The sequence below is a fragment of the Podarcis filfolensis genome (genome assembly GCF_964270895.1).
Source record: "Podarcis filfolensis genome assembly, chromosome: 13".
Classification (NCBI taxonomy): domain Eukaryota; kingdom Metazoa; phylum Chordata; class Lepidosauria; order Squamata; family Lacertidae; genus Podarcis; species Podarcis filfolensis.
In genome coordinates this window covers 6,308,949-6,323,336 of record NC_139615.1, presented here as the reverse complement: position 1 = coordinate 6,323,336, position 14,388 = coordinate 6,308,949, and the positions used below count along the sequence as shown (strand labels likewise).

General features: G+C 47.6%; 1 protein-coding gene across 13 annotated transcripts in view; it reads left to right on the top strand.

The window, feature by feature from the left end:
• The window catches only part of CARMIL3 (capping protein regulator and myosin 1 linker 3), an 84,113-nt gene that overhangs the window by 37,133 nt on the left and 32,592 nt on the right, over positions 1-14,388 (top strand). For all 13 annotated transcript variants that reach the window (XM_083580758.1, XM_083580764.1, XM_083580767.1 and 10 more), the window contains exons 10-20: positions 1,783-1,871; positions 3,039-3,133; positions 3,230-3,316; positions 5,921-6,030; positions 6,795-6,872; positions 7,876-7,952; positions 8,432-8,536; positions 11,764-11,833; positions 12,057-12,138; positions 12,946-13,042; positions 13,814-13,868. In XM_083580758.1, coding sequence (XP_083436884.1) covers positions 1,783-1,871; positions 3,039-3,133; positions 3,230-3,316; positions 5,921-6,030; positions 6,795-6,872; positions 7,876-7,952; positions 8,432-8,536; positions 11,764-11,833; positions 12,057-12,138; positions 12,946-13,042; positions 13,814-13,868 — 945 coding nt within the window. The remainder of the gene's footprint in view (positions 1-1,782; positions 1,872-3,038; positions 3,134-3,229; positions 3,317-5,920; positions 6,031-6,794; positions 6,873-7,875; positions 7,953-8,431; positions 8,537-11,763; positions 11,834-12,056; positions 12,139-12,945; positions 13,043-13,813; positions 13,869-14,388) is intronic.

Sequence of the window (14,388 nt, the reverse complement as noted above, 5' to 3'; positions counted from 1 at the left end):
TCAAGTTTGGTCCTCCTCCCTGCCGAGTCCTCCAAAGGCCACTGTTGAGACAAAGGAGGAGGAATTCTGACAGCCAATGGCAACCCCGGGACTGGTTGTTAAGCAGGAAGGCGAGTCGGGGGCTGGCCGACAGCAGTGCAGTGTAGTGGTTAGCATGCCAGACTAGGATCTGGGAGAGACCAGGGTTCAATTTCCCGCTTGACCCACAAAGCTCACTACTGGGTGACCCTGGGTCAGTCTCACTGCCTCTCAGCCTAAGGTAAAGGTAAAGGGGCCCCTGACCATTAGGTCCAGTCGTGGCCGACTCTAGGGTTGCAGTGTGCATCTCGCTTTATTGGCCGAGGGAGCCGGCGTACAGCTTCCGGGTCATGTGGCCAGCATGACTAAGCTGCTTCTGGCGAACCAGAGCAGCGCACGGAAACGCCGTTTGCCTTCCCGCCGGAGTGGTACCTATTTATCTACTTGCACTTCGACGTGCTTTTGAACTGCTAGGTTGGCAGCAGCAGGGACCGAGCAACGGGAGCTCACCCCGTGGTGGGGATTCGAACCGCCGACCTTCTGATCGGCAAGTCCTAGGCTCTGTGGTTTAGACCACAGCGCCACCCGCGTCCCTGCCTCTCAGCCTAGCCTACCTCGAAAGGTTGTTGTGGGAATTTAAATGAGCAGGGAGAACTTGTGTACGCCACTTTGAGCTTCTTGGAGGGACTTAGGTGGGGCAGAAATGCAGGAAAATAAAAATAAATTTTGAAAAGAACGAGTGCCTCCACTGACAGGAACCAAATGGGTGTGCGGAACAAAGAATTTCCTTCACTCTTAGGATAACCCACACCTGGGATTTTCGCTCCGCCATCTTAGAGGCAAAGGAGCCTGTTCAGAGGAATGGCTACCAGCTTTGGCAATAAGAATAAGAATAATAGTAATAATAATTTAATATGTGTACCTGCCCATCTAGCTGGGTTTCTGCCGCCACTCTGGGCGGCTTCCAACAGAAGGCAGCAGCGATGCTCGGTCCAGGTTTGCTCCAAGCGTCGCCTCCCGCCGTTAACTCCCTTCCCACTGAAGGAATGAGTTTCCCAAATCTAAAGCCTGACTGTGCAGTCAGTCTGAAACGGGCCCCAAAATCCCCATTTTTCCTTCTCCAAGGGTCCATTAGCTAAAAACCGTTAACTTGAGCACTTGAGCCAATGTATAACAGGAACCCAGCTGTATAAACAAAGCCCTCTCCTTTATCAGTCTGTGACGCTTAATGGATGGCCTTGTCAGTTCCGAAGTGGAGACGGGATGGCAGGGCTGGGGCTTATCTTATCTTGTAGGTTGTAAATATCCTGACACACTGACGCACAGACTCTGCAAGACAGGGTCTGTCAGCCCCCACGGCCAGAGATAGAGATGGCGTCAAGGGAAACTCCTATAACTGAGTGACCCTCTTAACCCCAAGATAAGAGTACAGGAACAGGAACATCTGTTTATGTTTATGGATGTCAACTTACGTGTATGAACGTACGAGGCTGGATTCCTGGGGAAGGGGGGGAGAGGGTGCCTGGAGGATATATATACTGTGTGAAATCTCTTTCTTCGGACTTGCTGTGAACTGACCACGCAAGTGCCTTTCTGCTATTCCAGAGAGCAGAAATAAAGAACTCTTTCTCTGAATCAACCTCGGTGTCTTTTGACTCCTTCCTCCCTCTCCGCTCACCCTACCACTCGGTAAAGTCTAAGCACCCCGTTCAAAGCACCCACCCAAACCTTCCCTGGCACCCACACCTCTTCTTTCCTCCCTAGGGCTCCGAGGTCGCTGAGCAGGTTCTTCACACGGTGAGCAAATCCCACCACCTAGAGGAGCTGGTGCTGGACAATGCGGGGTTAAAAACGTGAGGCATTGCTAGATTCACCTTTGCGCAGCTGCATGCGGATTGGGGGCGGGGGAGAGGGAGTCTTCCGGTTTTTGTAGGTGCCTTTCGGCCGGGGCCAAGCCCATGCGCGATGCTGAGGGTATGCCGCAAAGTATCGGGTCCAGTTTTTGCGGTGCGCGCCTTCAGCACTGGACTTTCTGCACATTGCTGTACTTTCAGTCGCAGAGAGCCTGTTTCTATTGCTATTGCTATTTCATTGCTTGCAGTCTGCACCAGTGGGAGGGGCTTGGTGGAATGGGAGGGGCTTGGTGGAATGGGAGGGGCTTAGTGGAATGGGAGGGGCTTGGCGGATCGTATCCCCTGACGTTTCCTGTTCTGGGCACGTAATGCAGGTCTTTCTGTACCTGCGCACTCACACCTTTTCAAAGAAATATTCAAATATCCCAGTAATGTCATTTGAAGGTTGCAGGTTTTCCTCCCCATATGGGGCAGCTGCGTATTCCTGCATCGCAGCAGGTTGGACTAAATGATCCTCAGGGGGTCCCTTCCAACTCTGCAATCCCACGATTCTTTGAATACTCTGGGGTTTTGCTGCGTTGCCGCAAGAAAAACATACCACCTTGCAAAGGTGTGTACACCCTAAAAGATCGGTTTAAGGAGAAAAAAACCTGTAAAATGAATATCAGTTGAGTACACAAGTGCATATACTAGCAGCCTTGTTTACCATGGTTTGCAGTACAGTGGTACCTCTGGTTACGTACTTAATTCGTTCCAGAGGTCCTGAAACTGTTCTTAACCTGAAGCACCACTTAAGCTAATGGGGCCTCCTGGTGCCGCCGCGCCGCCAGAGCACGATTTCTGTTCTCATCCTGAAGCAAAGTTCTTAACCCGAGGTAATATTTCTGAGTTAGCGGAGTCTGTAACCTGAAGCGTATGTAACCTGAAGCGTATGTAACCCGAGGTACCACTGTAAAGGATTATGAGTAAGATAGAAAACATGCTTTGTTTCAATTAATTTGCACAAGGGTGTATATGAACAAATGCAATCATCCTAATTATGAAAGGAGATCTCACTCCTGTCTCATTTTGGCCCTGCGACCCTAGATTCAGTCCAGCTCCCCCTGTGACTTCCCTGCTGGGGCGCTTTCCTCACACTTGTTTTTATCTCTCCTGGTGCTTTTGCAGAGATTTCGCCCTGAAACTGGCCTGCGTCCTGGCGGAGAACCCAAACGCCGTCCTCCATGCCCTCACCCTCTCCCACAACCCCTTGGAGGACAAAGGTGAGGAGGGATCCTGAACCAACAATGGGGGTAAAAAAAGCTTCTCTGCTCTTTGCTCATCTTCGCCCCACTTTGCTTCTCGTCCCCCTTGAACAGGTCTCAGCGCCTTGAGCCAGCAGCTTCTGTGTTTCCCCAAAGGCCTCAGCAAACTTTGCCTTTCCAAGACCAGCATCACTGCTAAAGGTACGCTTGGCAGGGGTGGGCAAGCTAGAGATGCTATACGTCCAGAATTTCCCATACATACCTGTGGGAATGTTCAGGGTGGCAGGAGAGGATATAGTGTTTATTAATATCCTTCCTGTCCGGGACGCGGGTGGCGCTGTGGGTTAAACCACAGAGCCTAGGACTTGCCAATCAGAAGGTCGGCGGTTCGAATCCCCGCGATGGGGTGAGCTCCCGTTGCTCGATCCCTGCTCCTGCCAACCTAGCAGTTCGAAAGCACACCAAAGTGCAAGTAGATAAATAGGCGGGAAGGTAAACGGCATTTCCATGTGCTGCTCTGGTTCGCCAGAAGCGGCTTAGTCATGCTGGCCACATGACCTGGAAGCTGTACGCCGGCTCCCTCGGCCAGTAAAGCAAGATGAGCGCCGCAACCCCAGAGTCGGCCACGACTGGACCTAATGGTCAGGGGTCCCTTTACCTTTACCTTACAAGTGTCTTAAAAAGCGGGTGATGCTGTGGTCTAAACCACTGAGCCTAGGACTTGCCGATCAGAAAGTCGGTGCTTCGAATCCCCGCGACGGGGTGAGCTCCCGTTGCTCGGTCCCTGCTCCTGCCAACCTAGCAGTTCGAAAGCACGTAAAAGTGCAAGTAGATAAATAGGTACCGCTCCGGCGGGAAGGTAAACAGCGTTTCCGTGGGCTGCTCTGGTTTGCCAGAAGCGGCTTAGTCATGTTGGCCACATGACCCGGAAGCTGTATGTCGGCTCCCTCGGCCAATAAAGCGAGATGAGTGCCGCAACCCCAGAGTCGTCCGCGACTGGACCTAATCGTCAGGGGTCCCTTAAAAAAAAAAATCCTTCTTAACTTATGCTAGCAAGTTCCTTTGCTTAGCAGAGTTACATTCCCCCCTTTTACATGCACAGCAGAGAGCTGGTTGCAGGCTCGTGCGAGCCTCGCGCTATTATACAATTCAGTCTGTCTTAGATTGAATTGTACGTTCCTGGTAAGTTCCCTTGAATCCCTCTTAAAAGAATAAAGACGCCACAATCTTATTCAAAGTCAATAAAAGAAGTTTACTCACATCAGTTCACAGTTGGATTCCTGAAGGCAGACTTAGTTACAAATACGTACATGTACATCTACCCCATATGGGGGAATAATCCCAGTGCTTCTGCTAGCAGAGCAGTCCTAGCTAAAAGCTGGTCAAACGAAGAAGGAAGTAAAAAAAAAAGGGAAAGGTTCCTGCGTGATTCGTCCTTTTGTTACCTGGACAGGTTAGGCCACGCCCACCTTCTATCACATGCAAAGGGAAGGATGCTCCAGCCAGGAGGAACAGGAAGTTTCGACTGGCTGGACCAAACTTTCCCTCGCATGTCTCCTCTAGCTTTTCAAGGAACGTTGTACTTGACTGCCTCTCATGGATCACATCCCACAATATCTGGGATTCATCTGTCGGAAATTGTGTCCAGACAGAATTTACAAAACTGGTAAAGATGTCCGGGAAAACACGGACATATGGCAACCTTTGTTGGAAGAGTTGGGGTTTTTTGGGGGAACTTCCTAAAGAATTGCTCAAAAACTTGTGTGTCTGGATTTTCACTTTTTGAAATGTGGCAAGCTCAGTGGGCAGAGTGGGCACAGGAAAAAAGGAGCTTTCACAGCACTTTTGGTCCAGTTTGTATTTAAAGGCAGCCTCAGGCGGTTCCTATATTATTATTAGCTGCAATATTTAGTAGATTGACGCATTAAGTCAAAATTCATTTGTTTGTGTATTTGTTCTATGATGTTTTTGACATTTACCGGCTGCCTCATGACCAAAAAAACCAAGATTTATCTGACCTGGGGAGAGGCTTCACCAGTTGGGTTTCTGCCTCTCATGCAGCTGTCAGGCAGAGGCAATGTGAGGCAAACTGAGCCAGGCACCTAGGGCACAGGCACCTCAGTCAACATGGCCTATGGAATGAGGCATGATGGGAGTTGTAGTCCTGAAACATCTGGAGGGCCAGAGGCCCAGGGCTGTGCAGTCCCAGGCACATTTACTCAGAAGTAAGCTGCACTGAGTTCCCCAATAAGACTGACTCACTATTCATAGCTGTCAACGTTTCCCTTTATTAAAGGGAAATTCCCTTATTCCGTATAGGATTCCTCGCAAGAAAAGGGAAAAGTTGACAGCTATGTTACTATTGGGGGGGGGGGGGACAAATTCAACTCATTTCTTATTTAAGGATAAACCTAATTTGCACTTTGCAAAATAATATGCAAACCGAAATTTAGCCATCCTTCAGAATTGACATATCTCTGAATTTTGCAGTGGAGCTCTTTGGCTGAATAATTTGTACCAAAAAAAATGCAGAGACTTGAGATAAAATGTGCACACAAAAAAGCATATATTGTGAAGATAGCATTTATATGGGGGGGAATGGGTGTATTAGGCAAAACTGCGTACAAGGAACAGGTGTATAAGGAGAAATTCAGACTCAAATGCTGAGGAATGTTGATGAGGTTTATTTTTTTTAAAAGTAATAATCGCGAACCACTTCCCTCATGAGTTGTGAACGGGGAAGCGTCCAAAGAGCTACATAGATTGAATGGTGGTGACAGTTCGTGGCCTGTTTTCCTTTCCCAGGACTCGCCATTCTGTGCCAGACCTTTGGAGCCAACCCAGCCTTCACCAGCTCCCTCCGCCATCTTGACCTGAGCAAAAACCCAGGGTTACTGGGGACGGAGGAGGCAAACGTGAGTGACCCCAGCCTGCAACTTTTGCGGTGACGCAATTGTGGTGCATTTGTATTGGACGGCCACACATAGCTCTGCTTTCCTAGTTGTTCTGCTTTGTTTCCTCAGTGTTATCACCCTGGGTAGATTTGCACGATACATTTAGTGCGCTATGATACTGCTTTAAGCAGTCCTAGGCGTCCCCCAAAGCATTCTGGGAGCTGTAGTTCAGTGAAGGTGCTGAGAGTTATTCGGAGACATCTATTCCCCTCACAGTACTACGATTCCCAGAGTTCCCTGGGAAGAGAGCGACTGTTAAGACGCTCTGAGAATTGTAACTCTGCGAGGGGAATAGGCATTTCCTCATAACTCTCTGCCCCCTTAAACTACAGCTCCCAGGATGCTTTGGGGGAAGCTGTGACCATCTAAAGATTGATAGATAAAAATATTTATTTGCGTCAGCCGCAAGCCATAGCAAAGGAATCAAATACAGCAAAATACCGATATAGCTAGATGGCTAGCTATACAAAATACAGTGGTACCTTGGCTTACAACCATAATCTGTTCCGGAGGTCCGGTTGTAAACCAAAACAGGTTGTAACCCAAGGCGCGCTTTCGCCAATGGGGCCTCCCAAAAAAAAGGGGGGTTGTAATAAAAAAAAATGGATTGTAATCCAAAAAAAGGGACACACACTTCCGGGTTTGACGTGGTTGTTCTGCCTGGTGTCGCCACCACTCCACGTACTTCGTCCCCTCTCACCCCTTTCCTTTCCCCTCTTTTTTAGGGCTTCTATTCCTTCCTGGCCCAGCCCAACGCACTGGTTCACCTGGACCTCTCGTCCACAGACTGCGCCGTGGATGCCGTAAGGTTTTAAGAGAGCCGCAGACTCCGGGGGCGGGGGGGCGGGGGCAAGGGTGACGTGGAAAGCCTGCCGGGTTATGAGGTGTCGATGCCGGAAAGAGGGATGGCCCCAGCCCTTTGGCGACCGGGATAATTACTCACTCCTCCTCCTCTTGGGTGTCCTTTTTTCAAAAAATATATTTTTATTAGGTTTTTTTAACATATTATTTCCAACATTCATATAACATAATTTCTTATCTTATACAATATTTTTTACTTCCATCAACTCCCCTGATGATTTTCCGTTTTTATCACTTATTCTGCATTTCTTAATTTCTCTATTACTCTTAAATATCATTAACTAATTATTCCCCTCATAGTCCTTCTTGCAATATTTCAAATAATCCTCCTTACAAAATGTCTTGCAATCCTACTGGCGTAGTCTGTTCATTACCATTACTTTTCAAATAGTTCGTATATTTACTCCGGTCTTCTAAGAATCTCTGGTCCCGCAGGTTTCGAATCCTTCCTGTTAATTTATCTAATTCTGCATAGTCCGTTAATTTCATCTGCCATTCTTCTTTCGTCGGTAATTCTTCTTGTTTCCATTTTTGTGCCAATAATATTCTTCCTGCCGTCATTGCATATAAAAACAACTTACAATCCTGTTTATTTATATCATCTCCTACAATGCCAAGTAAAAATGCTTCCTCCTTTTGGGTGTCTGTCTTGTCAGTGTCTGTCTATCTTGTCAGAGAGCCAGTGTGGTGTAGTGGTTAAGAGCGGTAGTCTCGTAATCTGGTGAACCAGGTTCGATTCCCCGCTCCTCCACATGCGGCTGCTGGGTGACCTTGGGCCAGTCACACTTCTCTGAAGTCTCTCAGCCTCACTCACCTCACAGAGTGGTTGTTGTGGGGGAGGAAGGGAAAGGAGAATGTGAGCTGCTTTGAGACTCCTTCGGGTAGTGATAAAGCGGGATATCAAATCCAAACTCTTCTTCTTCTCTTGTCTATCTGTCCCCATAGCTCTTTGGGGCTCTGCTGCACGGCTGCTGTCCACGGCTTAGCTACCTCAACCTGGCACGGAACACCTTCTCCCACAGGTAAGGAACTCCCTTCGTCTCTCTACCCCCTTTCCTGGAGACCCTCCGGTCAGATCAACTTCTGGATGCTCAGAGCGGCGGTGGCGGGGTGGAGGTGGGGTAAATGGCTTCTCTGATGGCCTTTGGCTTGGAATCAATTTGATTCCCTCCCCCTCTTTCTTTTTTCCTTTCTCCTTCTGTGATGGAACTCCTATTTGGGGACTTCCCTGGCTTTTTTCTGGCCCACGTAGGACCAGTCTGGATAGTTAGCTTTGGTGAAGACTTGACATTTTCATCCCCCAAAAAGTTTTTGATTTGAGTTTCCCCTGAAATGAGGCTGTGTTTTAATGTTTCAATGTTGTATTTTAATCTTGTTTTTAAGTTGTGCTTCAATCAATTGTTTTTATATCGAGTGTTAGCCGCCCTGAGCCCGGTCTTGGCTGGGGAAGGCGGTGTATAAATAAAATTTACTATTATTATTCCTCTGTCTCCCTCTGCAGGAAAGGAAAGGGACTGCAGCCATCTCTCAAGCAGTTTTTCTGCAGTGCCTATTCCCTCACCTATGTGAACCTGTCAGGCATCAAAATACCCGTGGAGGCATTAAGGTGAGCACCCGCCACTTGCCCCCCTGCACCCTGTCGCTCCAAAAACACTATGTACATGCGCGTTAAGATTCTATTCCGCCATTAGGTTTTCCAGCTGGCCACTTTGAGTGCCCCCCTCTCTCGGGTTGCCGGGTCTCTGGAACACAGAAAGACCCCTTAAGGTTGACAATAACAATAACAATAATTTTATTTGTATCCTGCCCTCCCTGGCCAAAGCCGGGCTCAGAGCGGCTAACATAATAAAAACCAGACAATATGCAAAATACAATATACAATATGCAAGTAAAATAACATTCAGCATTCATTAAAATAATATAGAATATTAAATCATAGAATCATAGAGTTGGAAGAGACCACAAGGGCCATCGAGTCCAACCCCCTGCCAAGCAGGAAACACCATCAGAGCACTCCTGACATATGGTTGTCAAGCCTCTGCTTAAAGACCTCCAAAGAAGGAGACTCCACCAGACTCCTTGGCAAATCAAAATGGAGGATTTTGCAACACTGAACAAGATATCTTTGTTTTTATGAGTAAAGCAAGAAGAAAAAAGTATTATAGGATTCGAACAAGAATGAGCTTCTTTTTTGAGTCGGACCTTTTGGTCTGTCTAGCTCAGCAGTTCGTACACTGACTGGCAGCAGACACCCAGGGTTTCAGGCAGGGGGTGTTCCCAGCTCCTGGGACTGTCTGCATGCAAAGCTCTGTCCCTGAGCTGTCTTTGAGGCTCATGAGATGGGGTGTAGTGACCTCACGGCAAGGGGGACCTCACAATGTCATGGGGTCACCATCCCACAAAAGACAGAAAACAAAGCAAAACCCTAATACATAGAATGTGGTCAATGACTACTACTACTTCTTCTTCTTCTTCTTCTTCTTCTTCTTCTTCTTCTTCTTCTTCTCATTTTTTATTATTTGTACCCTGCCTAGCTGACTGGTTTGCGCAAGCCACTCTGGCCAGCATCCAACAAAATATAAAAACACAGTAAGACATACATCTGAAACGTCCCTGTTTAGGGCTGCCTTCAGATGTCTTCTGAAAGTCAGGTAGTTGTTTATTTCCTTGATGGGAGGGCGTTCCACAGGGAGGGCGCCACCACCGAGAAGGCCCTCTGCCTGGTTCCCTGTAACTTCACTTCTTGCAGTGAGGGAACCACCAGAAGGCCCTCGGAGCTGGACCTCAGTGTCCGAGCTGAACGAAGAAGAGACACAAAGGCCTAGAAGGATGAGAGCATTTCTGTGCCTTGCCTGTTGCTCTGGGAAGGGAATAGTGGCTTCTTCATAACTCTCAGCGCCTTTAACTACCCTTCCCAGGATTCTCTTGGGGAAGCCAATTCTGTTTAAAGCGGTATGATACCGCTTTAAATGCATAGTGTGGATGGGACCTTCAACACGTGGACATTGCCAGAGTGAGGATGGCTGGTGTAGGGTAACAGGCTAGCTAGCTCCCAGGACTTCTGAGAAACTACAGTTTCCCGCAACATTCTCACATGATTGCCATGACGAACCTAAGACTGGTTCAAGCTTCCAGTGCCACGTCCATGGGCTCTGCTGCCCTCTGCTGGAGGGAGGCCCCGACTATTTGAGTGATAGCCACCACCTCGGAAAGCTTTAAACTTTGTACTGTTTTTTATGTTGCTAGGTTTTTACCGTGTACAGTGGTACCTCGGGTTAAGTACTTAATTCGTTCCGGAGGTCCGTTCTTAACCTGAAACTGTTCTTAACCTAAAGCACCACTTTAGCTAATGGGGCCTCCTGCTGCTGCCGCGCTGCTGTTCTCATCCTGAAGCAAAGTTCTTAACCCGAGGTACTATTTCTGGGTTAGCGGAGTCTGTAACCTGAAGCGTATGTAACCTGAAGCGTATGTAACCCAAGGTACCACTATATATACATTGCTGCACAACGCCTTATTATACTGTGTGAACTGGCGGTATAGAAACCAAACGAGGGTTAGACAGATTCACGCAGAACAAGGCTCTCAGCGGTCACTGGTGACAATGGTTGTCGTCTCTTGCTGCCCGGCCACAGCAGAGCTCAGTGGTGGGAGAGGCAAGCCAAGCAGCCATGTCTGGAGGGGGGGGGGACTTGGCTGCAGGCAGAGTCTGTATACAAGGTCCAGTCCAGTCCTAAGGTCAGGAGTATCTCAGTTCACTTAGTCAGACGATTCGGGGGTCAAGAAAGTCGAGAGTCACAAGAAGCAAGAAGCAGCAAGGTCTGGCCAGGAACGACAAACGTCATTTCCAGCAACTGACTGAGGCTGGAAACCCTGTTTAAGAACCAGCTGGTTCACATCAGGAGCAAGAAGGCTGATCAGCGGCAGGTGGAGTCACTCTGCTTCCTGCCCCTTCAGGCTGCTGCTCAGCAGGTGAAGCAAATTCCTGGCCCATGACAACAATGGCTGTTCTCTCCCTCTGCGTCAAAGGAGCAGTCAGTAATCAGACACTTCGAAGATGGCGTTAACTCTTCATCAGCAAAAACACGACCTCCACAGACTTGGTTGAATGTCAGGCCTCATGAGCAGAGCTGCTTGTTCCCTGTGGTTTTCCTCCATGAAAATCTTTTGCAGAGACTGAAAGTCCTCTCCTCCTCCTCCTCAGGGGTTTCCCCCAAGGAATCAGAGACTGCGCCTGCGTGCAGCCAACCTCTCTTCCTCCCCTTTCATGCCTCTTCTGGTTCGGGGTAGGCCACAGAATACCAGTTTCTGAGAACCACAAGCAGAAAGAGTTGACCTTTAAAGCCCTAAACGGCCTCGGTCCAGTATATCTGAAGGAGCGTCTCCACCCCCATCGTTCAGCCCAGACACTGAGATCCAGCGCCGAGGGCCTTCTGGTGGTTCCCTCATTGCGAGAAGTGAGGTTACAGGGAACCAGACAGAGGGCCTTCTCGGTGGTGGTGCCCGCCCTGTGGAACGCCCTCCCACCAGATGTCAAAGAGAACAACAACTACCAGACTTTTACAAGACATCTGAAGGCAGCCCTGTTTAGGGAAGCTTTTAATGTTTGATGTATTACAGTATTTTAATATTTTTTTTGGAAGCCGCCCAGAGTGGCTGGGGAAGCCCAGCCAGATGGGCAGGGTATAAATAAATTATTATTATTATTATTATTATTATTATTATTATTATTATTATTAATGTTGAATTTTCTGCATGCAGAGCAGGATTTCGCTCATTCAGATGTCCCTGGTTCGCTTGTTTAAACCACAATATGTCCTTGCCTTCCTCACTCAGGTCTCTTTTCCAAGGTCTGTCAGCCAACACCCACCTCAGCGAACTCCACCTGGACCTGAGTGGATGTGAGGTAAATCGGGGCGGGGCGAATGGGGTGGGCTTCTTGTGCAGACATCTTCTCAGAGAGGAGGCGTTGGGGGCCGAGCTGCTTCCATGTGAGGCGATTTACCTCAGAGCTTCCCAGCATCCGTTTGATATGATAGGCTTCTTGAGCACTCTTTCTTCTCTGAGTCACTCATTAAACCTCTCTCTCTCCCTTTCTCTCTCTTCGTCTTCCTTTCCTTCCTACCTAGTTGCGCTCCCCGGGGGCTCAAGTCCTTCAAGAGCAGCTGTCTGGAATCAGCGCCTTGAGTAGTCTAGATCTTTCTGACAATGGTGAGACCATGATGCTCCCCAGCTGCTGCTCCTGCCTTAATAATAACAATAACAATAACAATAACAATAATAATATTTTATTTATATCCTGCCCTCCCCAGCCGAAGCCGGGCTCAGAGCGACAGCAAAATATTGTGTTTGCCCTTCCTTGTTGCAGATATTGATATTGTGCAGTCTGAAGTGACTAGAAGCATAAGAACCGACTCCTTCTGGAATAAATCATTGTCCAGACCCATTAAAAAAAATATTATTCAAACTTTTACTACAGATCTCTGTAAAATAAAACAGAATAAAGCAAATAATACGTCCGAAATATCCATACAATGCCTTGTGCTCTCCAGCACAGGCCCAGCATCTTGCAAAAAACGAAATAATCCAAACAGACCTATAAGCAAAGGTTTCTCTCTCTCCACAGCTTGTATTCCAGCCTCCAGGCTATTTACTCTCCCTTCGGGAGAGCTTCCTTTTACATCTTCACTCCATTGAATTTGGGACAAAAGACTCACAAAGGCAGCTCCCTTCAAAATGGAGATTTGCAACCCAATACCTCTCACGATATGATCTAAGGTTACAACCCTTATGTGTTAGCTACCAGAGAAACAACAATCAGTTAGTTATTCATTAACTTAGCAAAAGCTCAGAGGGCTCTCCTTGGCTTTAATATAGCCCCATGGTGGGGAAAAACCCCATGTTGAATCTTCTGCAATATACCTTCAGCCATTTTTCATTTCTGTGTCAATTAAAGCATTGTACTTAACATTCCTGACCTATCCTGCCACTCCCTCCTCCTCCTCTTCCTCACGCCAGGCTTTGACGCCGACTTGCTGACTCTCGTCCCGGCGCTTGGCAGGAACAAGTCTCTGAAGCACCTCTGGCTGGGCAAGAACTTCAACGTCAAATCCCGGTAGGTTTATATATTTACTGAATTTATATACCGCCCTATACCCGGAGGTCTCACGGTGGTTCACAAAACCTGGGCTACATAGAGGTGGATTTAGGGGAGCGCAAATGGTTGGCCCGCACTGGGTGCTGAGCCAAGAGTGAGCCACAGGGTACACTGCAATAATGACGAGCAACAGAAGGCGAGAGGCATTTGGGCGCTGAATGTTGCTGTCACACAGGGCACCACTGAAATTTCAAAGCCCAAATTCTGCCCCTGGGCCATGTCGCCCCTGGGTTGGGCTATCTAGGACCATCCAGGGCAATGGTGTCATGCTGTAGTTTAGTCACTAGGTGGTGCTGCGCTTAAGTTGCTTCCTCGTTTGGAAGGTTTGTGAACCGTTTGACCATAGAGATCTCTGATCGATGTACGAGATGTTGATAAAGTGCGGCTGAAATCCAAAATTTTTAAAAAGAAATATGCACAAGTTGATGGTCATTAAAGCACAGGGGGAAACCCAGTGGAACGCTAAAAACAAACAGGAGGTTCCTTTTTGTGGAGAGATTTGTCAAAAGGCAAGCTTGGTTCCATCTTATTAAGTTTATTCATGAAGAATCAGAAGCTCCACATGCCCCTGGCGAGATATGCAAGCACATGGAGCAATTCTGCTACGGAATCATTTGAAGATATACCTTATAGGGAGCAATTCGTAAATGGAATCAAATAAATAAACAAACTGCCCTGACATCCCCATCTTGTTCCTCAGCTTACGTTCCCCCTGTTGTCTCTCTGTAGGACCTTGGAGGAAATCCTTCAGAAGATTGTGCAGATGATCCAGGAAGAGGAGTGTGTAAGTCAGGGGTCAGCAAACTTTTTCGGCAGGGGGCCGGTCCACTGCCCCTCAGACCTTGTGGGGGGCCGGACTGTATTTTGAAAAGAAAAAAAAGAGAACGAATTCCTATGCCCCACAAATAACCCAGAGATGCATTTTAAATAAAAGCACACATTTTACTCATGTAAAAACACAACGAGGTTGGCTTCTAAAACACACAAACATATGCTTATTTATTGTCATTGATGTATTATATTTGTATACCGCCCTTTATCCACAGACCTCAGAGTGGTTCACAACATAAAATGATGATATAAAAAACACAGAATACATAATAAAAATGAGAACAACAACAAACCAGTGATCCCACCCCAACCCTTCCACAACACATTTTAAAAGGGATCAGATTTCAATCAGCCAAAGGGCTGGTTAAAGAGAAACATTTTCGTCTGGCTCCTAAAAGTATACAGTGGTACCTCGGTTTACGAACTTAATCAGTTCCAGAATAATAATAATAATAATAATAATAATAATAATA